Consider the following 10,274-nt stretch of genomic DNA (forward strand, 5'->3'; position numbering starts at 1 on the left):
CATAACAAGGCAGCAACACAGCATGGTAGCAACACAACATGGCAATGCACAAGACATGGTACAAACATTATTGGGCACAGACAACAGCACAAAGGGCAAGAAGGTAGAGATAACAATACATCGCGCAAAGCAGCCACAACTGTCAGTAAGAGTGTCCATGATTGAGTCTTTGAATAAAGAGATTGAGATCAAACTGTCCAGTTTGACTGTTTGTTGCAGCTCGTTCCAGTCGCTAGCTGCAGCGAATTGAAAAGACGAGCGACCCAGGGGTGTGTGTGCTTAGGGGACCTTTAACATAATGTGACTGGCAGAACGGGTGTTGTATGTGGAGGATGAAGGCTGCAGTAGATATCTCAGATAGGGGGGAGCAAGGTCTAATAGGGTTGAATAAATAAGCAGCAACCAGTGTGTCTTGCGACTGGTATACAGAGATGACCAGTTTACAGAGGAGTATAGAGTGCAGTGAACCCTACTTTATTGTATTCTTAAAAAATTATTAGCTTAGATGATATGAAATTATATCCGTCACTTTTCTAGACAGTCTGCGGAGGCTGAGCTCGGTCAAATCATGATGTCAGTGATCTTCAGGTCGGAACTCTAGAAAGACGTCCGAGTTCCCGAGTTGGAACCCCGAGATGGATGACTGTTCAAAACGATTTTCCCAGTCGGAGGTAGTTTCCCCCCCGAAGTTCCCAGTTGTTTTGATTGCACTGAAGTCTGAGATTTCCGTGTTCCCAGGTGTTTTGAACGCGGCATTACTGGTTGTTGATGTCATGCTGGCAGTGACGAAGACGTCATGAGCGTCTTACTACCCAACATGGCGGATTTTGATACCATCTATGAGTTAGACGAGGAAGATGAACGTGTAGTGAGTGAAGAACATCTTGTTAAATATTGCCCAGAACCTGTGATTATGCGAGGGGCCGGGCACATCACCGTGTAAGCAATCCAAAGCGCAGTCATTATGATTCGTTATGTTGTTTTGCCTCATCAGCTTGCTAGTTAGCCTGCCAACAACAATGCTATGAAATACAACTTACCACTAGGCCGTGGCAATAACAGTCAGCTGTCTGGTCTTATATTAGGACAAAACTGTTACATTTGTCTTCATTGATGAGGCTAGTGTGATCTATTGCGTAACGTTACCTGCTATTCCTGCTTTATAGTTGACTAGCTAACATAGTTCGCGTAACTATAGTTGTGCGAACTAGGTAGCTAACGTTAGCTATCTACACTGGTTGCCTGACAAAGCATCTACTGTAACAAAAATGACAAGCCAACATGACATCTACGGTAACTAGTAAATATTTTGACAGGGCTGGCTTATTCAAATGGTGGTGATGAACCAATACTATTTCCAGCAAGCTTGCTAGCTACCATCCATAGATTTAACATTCTGTGTTAAGTTAACGTGCAAAACTAGAATCCATTTGGACTTGGCTATACATTTATGATATTAAGTTAGCAATACCCATTGATATTTGAAAAATATAACTTATAAATGCCTCATGAGCTTAGTTCAACTGTCCTATGCCACCAGAACGCAAAATAAGCATTGTTTTACTCCAATGTTTGTAAATAATGTAGATAAATGTTAAACACTGTATAACTGCAAAACATGGTTAAAACTGTAATTTTGATATCATGGATGGTTAGTCCTTGCATCCATAGCTCTGTCTATGCGTTTGCGAGTGCTTACATTTCCCCAGGCCCATTCCTTAGCTTTTTACCAAAATAGTCAAGTCTAGTCTCCACAACTTCGTTATGCATATGGTGTATCCTTGTCATCATATTGATTTGTATCAACAGGGGAAGCTTTCACACAATGAAACAAATTACAGGTTATTCAGGAAATGCATTTTTGGTTTGTTTTGCTGTCTGTACATTGTAAAGTGTTAGGTACATTTGTATAGGTATTTATTTGTAGAGAGTACAGTGTCTGTTATTCCATCTCCATAAAAAAACATGCCAGGTTCCCCTTGACAGCCCACAGTCACAGTACTTTATACATGTCCAATGGAAAGTTTGTTTAATCTCTACCATTTGTATGTTTCTTTTTGACAGGTTTGGCTTGAGCAACAAATTTGACACAGAGTTTCCCTCAGTATTCACGGGAAAGGTACAGTATCCCAATTCATTAGTATCGTCTCATGCATTTCCCCAAAGCAATGTTTTGTGCTTGCCAAATGATTTGGACTGGGATGCGAATTAAGCAATTTAAGCTATTATGGTGGCTCCATTGTTCTATTTGCCCTTTGACAAATCAGACCATCCCTGAATTACCTCTGTCAAGTTTCTTAAGTGCTTTTGATATGATGGAGCAACACACCACGGTGCATCCAAAGCTGACGTGAAGCTCTGTCAATGAGTAAGCCGTCTTTGGAGCCCAGTTGGTCGGGGACACAGCTCCAGGTGATAAAAGACGGAAATAAAGACTGTGCCATACACAAGAAAGGGCAGCTTCCTGGGTCAGACACTCAAACACAAAAAGGCTAAAGGGATAAGAGCAGGCAGAGGGAAGTGCAGGGCAATAAAAAGTCTCTCTAGTATTGTGACCAATGGTGACATGATGGAAGAGGTCACAATTATGATGATTGAAGGGTGCAGATCAGCAGGCCCTTATTCCTATTATGTTTGCAAAGAGACCTTTGCATCCTGTCATAAAAGATTACGACCCCAGTTTTATGGCGTACAGACCCAGAGAGGAATTAGCATCCATTCATGTTGTTTGGATGGCCGCTGCCACAGGCACTGAGCTTATCTCTCCCTTTAGTCCCTCTCTGCCGTGAATAGACAAGAGATTGGTTAGCAAGTTACAGGCGTACTAGTAAAAGATCTCATCTCTGGATAGCATCTCCAAATATCTAGGCCACCCATTTGTTTTCTAAGGCTCTTTGATCCTGTAGACTACAGTACAGGTTTAATTATAAAAATAAAAAAAACATTTTTAAAGGAGTTTTTCACGGAAATGGTTGCCTTTCTCCTACTTTCCCTTTCAGGTTTTTATTTTTGGTTCATATTGCTGAGCGATTAGTGCCTTTTGAGATTGTTTTGATTATAAAAAAAATTATCACGTTTTTTGATTTCGGCTTTAAACATTAAATGCATTATGTGGGTTGAATGCTGCAACAACACAGAATAAAACAATTATGAAGACCCATGATGGTAGTGACCGGCCATTACTGCTTATATTAGCCATCATTTATTCACTTTACTTTAATAAAATATTTCAGTTGTATATATTACATTTGTTTTATTTTATTACATTCCAAGTCAACTCATCTCTAAAGAGCTGCTGCCTATGCTGGTGACAAAATCAAATTCAAAAATCACATTTTGTACTTCTTCAAAGTATACTGAACAAAAATATAAATGCAACATGTAAAGTGTTGGTACCATGAGCTGAAATAAAATATCCCAGAAATGTTCCATACTCACAAAAAGCTTATTTTTCAAAATTGTTGTGCACAAATTTGTTTACATCCCTGTTAGTGAGCATTTCTCCTTTGCCAAGATAATCCATCCACCTGACAGGTGTGGCATATCAAGAAGCTGATTAAACAGCATGACAGGTGCACCTTGTGCTGGAGACAATAAAAGGCCACTCTATAATGTGCAGTTTTGTCACACAACGCCACAGATGTCTCACGTTTTGAGGAAGCATGCAATTGTCATGTTGACTGCAGGAATGTCTACCAGAGCTGTTGCCAGAGAATTTAATGTTAATTTCTCTACCATAAGCTGTCACCAAAGTCATTTTAGAGAATTTGGCAGTATGTCCAACCGGCCTCACAACCGCAGCCCACATGCAACCACGCCAGCCCAGGACTTCCACATCCGGCTTCTTCACCTGCGGGATCGTCTGAAACCAGCCACCCAGACAGCTGATGAAACTGGGTTTGCATAACCAAAGAATTTCTGCACAAACTGTCAGAAACAGTCTCAATGAAGCTCATCTGTGTGCTTGTCGTCCTCACCAGGGTCGTGACAGTGGGCAAATGCTAACCTTCGATGGCCACTGGCACTCTGGAGAAATGTGCTCTTCACCGATGAATCCCGGTTTCAACTGTAACGGACAGATGGCAGACAGAGTGTATAGTGTCATGGGGGTGAGCGGTTTGCTGATGTCAACGTTGTGAACAGAATGCCCCGTGGTGGTGGGGTTATGGTATGTGCAGGCATAAGCTACGAACAATGAACACAATTGCATTTTATTAAAGGTAATTGGAATGCACAGAGATACCGTGACAGATCCCGAGGCCCATTGTCGTGCCATTCATTCGCCGCCATCCTCATGTTTCAGCATGATAATACACGGCTCCATGTCGCATTGATTTGTACAGAATTCCTGGAAGATGAATGTGTCCCAGTTCTTTCATGGCCTGCATACTCACCAGACATGTCACCCATTGAGCATGTTTAGGATGTTCTGGATCGATGTGTACGACAGCGTGGTTCCAGTTCTCGCCAATATCCAGCAACTTCACACAGCCATTAAAGAGGAGTGGGACAACATTCCACAGGCCACAATCAACAGCCTGATCAACTCTATGTGAAGGAGATGTGTCGCTCTGCATGAAGAAAATATTGGTCACACCAGATACTGACAGATTTTCTGATCCACGCCCCTACTTTAAAAAAGAAATCTCTGACCAACTGATGCATATCCTGTATTCCCAGTCATGTGAAATCCATAGATTAGGGCCTAATGAATTTATTACAATTGACTGATTTCCTTATATGAACTGTAACTCAGTAAAATCTTTGAAATTGTTGCATGCTGCGTTTTTATTTTTTTCTTCAGTGTAAATAAGGCATACATTCATGACTGCTGAATGCCAACTATCAGTCACTTATGTCTTTTCAGGTAGAGAGACCTCGCTAAGCAACTGCTCTCTCTCTTCTCTCCCCTTCCATGTCTGCCCCTCACTAACCTAATGTACAGTAGCCGGTGTAAAAGAAACACACAGACCAGGCACGCAATGGATTATGGTCATTGTCGTTAATTACCACGTTTTCTGCGCAAAACTATGAAGAATATTGGCCTGTTGGAAACTACAACTCACTACTTCATCGCACAATTCGGGCTTGATCTGATTTAGCTCTGGAGAAACTGCGCATCGAGCTCACAGGAAAAAACCTGAACCAAATAGAATTCCAAAAATGTAACCAATATCAGTCAATTAGTTGTTTAGTAACTGACATTTTGGTTAATTGCTCAGCACTATTGCTTCAGATGAAAAACTATTTTAAGCTCAAATGATTGAAAACAATTATGAGCTGATTTGTCTCAAAGAGAGAATTACCAATAAGATAAAAACTATACCAATTACAACCACATTTCCTCTGTCTGACATTTCCTATCCACTTCTTCCTCCCTTCTCCCGCTTTTTCTCCAGGTGGCTCCAGAGGAGTTTAAAACCAGCATCAGCAGAGTGAACGCTTGCTTGAAGAAGAACGTGCCTGTCAATGTGAAGTGGCTTCTTTGCGGCTGCCTGTGCTGTTGCTGTACAGTGGGCTTCAGTCTGTGGCCCGTTATATGCCTCAACAAGAGAGTAAGTCCTCAATCAGCCCTCGTGTGATGTCTGCTGCACAGTCCCACTCTACATAAGTCAGCAGGCCCACTCATTACTCATGGGCTAGTTTACAAATCCAGCCGTATTGGTCTTAAGCAGGCAATAACAACTTGTGTGTAAAAATGGTACATTGCACCATTGAAGGCCTGTCCAGCTGAAAGGTACGTCACTGAAAGGTGGTGCCTCGACCCAGTGTTATTGTGAAGTGGAAATTACAAGCTGGTAAAAGGAGGAGTTCAGTCCATAAATGTCTCTTTGTCATATAATACTGTGCTGCTGTTATTGTCATTTGTAAAAGAGTGTGAAGTCAAGGTAATTACTAGAAAACATTTCAATGTTGTATGTGCTCCTTTACAAACAGGCGAGAAGATCTATTCAGAAGTTGTTAGAATGGGAAAACAACCGGTTATATCACAAGGTAAGAACAAATTGCATATTAGCACCTGTCTGAAAGACCATAACCGTCCCGTCAGTTGTTGAGCAATCGTTAATGGTGACACAGCGACGTCCGTTTGCGATAATACAACAAAAAAGTTACTGCAAACAACAAACCCCTCCCCCCCTGACATCATCACCCGCACGATAGAAGAGCACAATATGTACTACACACTTTTAGTTTTTTTTACCATGCTGGACGACGCTCCTTCAGCTTGGAAACAAAATCAACAACAACAGTGGGGTGGCCAGTGGCGCTGTTTCTCCTACTGCGCATTCCATCTTTAAGCAATGTCAAAGTAGCAGATTTCTGATGGATAATGGTCGTTAACTCATGTAAACTTTAAACCCTTAAAACGAATTTCCCTCTAAGTTATACAATTTCATACTTTTTCGTACTGGTCCCTCATGGGAATCGAACTCCCAACCCTGGCGTTGCAAGCGCTATGCTCTACCGACTGAGCCACCTGGGACCATTATATTATTTTATACTAATACAATTGCTCAGAGAAAGAGATTTTGTTTAGCAAGTAATTAAACATTGTTTTCAATACTCCAGCACCCTCCCCTTGTGAGGATAACGACACAGTCTTTTTCTAAAATGTTTTATGATATCTGAGAACACAATGGGAGGGGTCTTAGACCATTCCTCCATACAGAATCTTTACAGATCCTTGAAATCCTTCGTCTGTGCTTATGGACTGCTCTCTTCAATTCAAACCACAGATTTTTTTAAATGTGGTACAAGTTTGGAGACTGAGATGGCCATTGCAAAATGTTGATTTTGTGGTCAATTAACCACTTCTTTGTGAATTCTGATTTGTGTTGGGGTTGTTTTCTTACTGGAAGATCTACATGTGGCCAAGTTTCAGCCTCCTGGCAGAGGCAACCAGGTTTTTGGCTAAAATGTCTTGGTACTTGGTGAAGTTCATGATGCCATTGACCTTAACAAGGACCAATGGAAGCAATACAGCCCCATAACATCAAAGATCCACCACCATATTTTACAGTAGGTATGCGGTCATTTTCTACATATGCTTCTGTTTTTCAACACAAAACCCACCACTGGTGTGCGTGACAAAGAGCTCTATTTTCCTGTTATCTGACCATGGGACCGGTTCTAATCCAAGTGCCAATGCTGTTTATCAAACCCCAGGCAGATGACATGAAAATAGAGCTCTTTGGCCACGCATACCAGTGGTGGGTTTGGCGTTGAAAAAACGGAAGCATATGTCAGAAATAACCTCATACCTAAGGTGGTGCATCAAAATCCACAAAGAAATGGTAAATTGACCACAAAATCAACATTTTTCAATGGCCATCTGTCTCCAAACTTGTACCCCATTGAAAATTGGTGGTTTGAATTGAAGAGGGCAGTTCATAAGCGCTGATGAAGGAGATCAAGGATCTGGAAAGATTCTGTATGGAGGAATGGTCTAAGACCCCTCCCATTGTGCTCTCCAATCTCATGACATTTTAGAAAAGGGCTCAGGGTCATTATCCTCGCGAGGGGACTGTGCTGAAGTACTGAAAACGTATGCCTATATTCTGACCCTTATCTTTTTTTAAAATTTTGTCTCTTAAACAAATCTATTTAATTGAGCAGTCATATTAGTATAAAATAATTGAATCTTCAAATGTTTTCAGCATACAATTTTTTTTACCCTTTATTTAACTAGGCAAGTCAGTTAAGAACAAATTCTTATTTTCAATGACGGCCTAGGGTTAACCGCCTTGTTCAGGGGCAGAAGAACAGATTCTTTACCTTATCAGCTCGGGGATTCGATCTTGCAACCTTTCGGTTACTAGTCCAACGCTCTAACCACTAGGCTACCTGCTAAGTATTTGTATTATTTGTTTTATAAAGTATATTTTGCTAATCTTTATCCATGTTGCCAATATATATGGACCACACTGTAGTTTTAAAGCCTTTCCTAAATTCCCCTCACACTAGGGGAGATCTCAGACAGATTTGCTATCCAGACAGTATATGGGTGTCTGTGCGTGTGCGCTCTCATGTCTGTCCTTACTTTCACCTCTTCTCTTTAGCTGGGCCTGCACTGGAAACTCAGCAAAAGGAAATGTGAAAGCAGCAATATGATGGAATATGTAAGTATAACCCATTCATGTTCCCCTAAAACAGAATATGATTCTTGCCAACATATGGAGTATTACAAATCTCAGATCATAAGACGCAAAATATATGGTAATTTATGCAATGTACAATAGAGCAGGGCCTACTGGAAAGATTCAATTCTGAAAGAAAAGTGTAAAATGAAATGAATAAACATTTTCCCTCCACAGGTAATTCTTATAGAATTCTTACCCAAATATCCTATATTACGACCGGACTGAGCTGAGGAGGCTGTTGGGAGACCTGCAGTGTGACCCTTGACTCCTATCCGTAGTGCCTTGTATATATGTTGGAATGAGGGTCTGCACCGGTGTCTAGAGATGTCCCTTACCATCTCCCAGTACCTTGTACAATAGAAATTGCAACACTGTCACTTTGCTTTAGAGCAGATTTTGTAGGGCAGATTTTGCACAGTTCCTTTCGAAGTAGAAAAATGTCCCCTTTTTGTTGTGTGTAGTACAACTAGTGATTGAACAAAAATATACTGTTGAAAAGTGCATTAGCCCAAAGAGCCATCATTAATCGAGGCCATGTATCGTATCAGTATTGGACACCTAGAGCATCATCGCCTTATGTAAAACAATAAACAATGTTATATACGACAGGAGGAGACCAGCGTTTTGTAGCCCACCATGTTCAAATTCTGGTTATTGGGTTTAATTTCCTCAAATCAATTCTTCTTTGAAACAGAAGTAGATGGTATGCTTGAATTTGCCTAACATACTATTTAACAGCATCATGTTTTTTCTTTACTTTGGAAATGACCCCTCTGTACAGGAGAATTTAAATGAACCTGTAAATATGTTAGGATAAACTGTACAGTGGTACACTGTTGTTTACGTTGTTATTTAGATCTTTGATTTGTTTTGTCAAGATAATGCTGTACCATAGTTTTGTTTATGAAAGATGTCTCTTACCAGTTTATATGGGCCTGTTTACCTAGTAAGCCATATCATTTACAATGTATGTGATGCCAGAGTTAGGACAGAAAATTGCACTTAAGCTCGTCAAAATGTCATGATTTCAGAGGATGGTCAAACGGAGGTTCTGAGTAATTTTACAATGACACTAGTGATGCATGTTATTTGTGTGGTTTTGCCAACTAAAGAGAAAAAGGTTCAAAAGTGTCATCCAGTTTAACGTGAGATGGCTACTTATCTTTATGATGTACTGTTGGAAACAAAGACTCCAACTTGGCACTTCTATGTCAAAATGTTTTTTTTGTCAATCTTTTTATTGCAGCTTTGTCTTTGTTCATTTTATAGTTTTGTATTTTCCTATAATGTGTTTTGTCCTTGTTAAAAACACACATACAGCCTAGAGAACATGACATATTTAAATAAATGTTTCCTTAGTTATTAATTTTGTCCAGCGTTAGTGCACTATTCAATCCACATCGCTGAAGTTCAGCTTTACAGCGTGATTGACATTTCAAGGCAATGTTCCCGCTTTAGTGAGGACTGCGTTCACGGTAAATGCTGCATATGTCAGCTCAATCGGATATGACCTTTGAATTTCTATTGCTGAATCTGTAAGGCCTTAGTGTTTTGTCCTTCTCTTGTAGCTGAGAGTTTTGCTGTGTTACAGTGCCACTGGAATGTTAGGTGAACCACAGTCAGAGAACTGGGTGTACTTGTTAAGGTTGACATGCTCACTTGTATTGGCCCTGTTAGAGTACTTGTAAATGTTTGTCATGACAACTCAATCCCTATGAAAAGCTGAAATAAATTGTTGATTTTGAATTTTCTCCCAGAGTCTTGAAGTTGGTCCAACTGAAAACCACATGCTAACTGTTGACATGCTTACCTTACTGCCTTATGGTAAATCATTCAGTATCATTTAAATTATACAGATTATCTTATTTGTGGTAATGTACTTCACCCACAGCCTGCTACTAAAACCTGCCAATTTGTCATGTTTAACAAGGTGCTGAATCATTAACTTAACAAGATGGCCTGTAATGACTTGACACATTTGGAATACTATTACCATAAATAGCTAGCACTTTCAGGGAATGGAACTGTGGCCCCTGAGTTTATAGCCAAAATCTAATAGGTTACTATATCACTACCCCCATACATACACTGGAGTGGTGGGTTTCATTGTAATGAGTAGAGGGTTGTTTTGTA

The 10,274-nt window shown here is 40.4% G+C and overlaps 1 protein-coding gene across 1 annotated transcript; it reads left to right on the top strand.

The window, feature by feature from the left end:
* The first annotated feature begins 394 nt into the window (after positions 1-394).
* On the top strand, positions 395-9,887 carry chic1 (cysteine-rich hydrophobic domain 1). The gene is made up of 6 exons (XM_055926944.1): positions 395-939; positions 2,065-2,119; positions 5,400-5,555; positions 5,938-5,994; positions 8,061-8,120; positions 8,316-9,887. Exons 1-6 carry the CDS (start codon positions 797-799, stop codon positions 8,364-8,366), a joined length of 522 nt encoding a protein of 173 aa, XP_055782919.1. The 5' UTR covers positions 395-796; the 3' UTR covers positions 8,367-9,887.
* The last annotated feature ends 387 nt before the right edge of the window (positions 9,888-10,274 follow it).

Source organism: Salvelinus fontinalis, chromosome 6, assembly GCF_029448725.1.
Source record: "Salvelinus fontinalis isolate EN_2023a chromosome 6, ASM2944872v1, whole genome shotgun sequence".
Classification (NCBI taxonomy): domain Eukaryota; kingdom Metazoa; phylum Chordata; class Actinopteri; order Salmoniformes; family Salmonidae; genus Salvelinus; species Salvelinus fontinalis.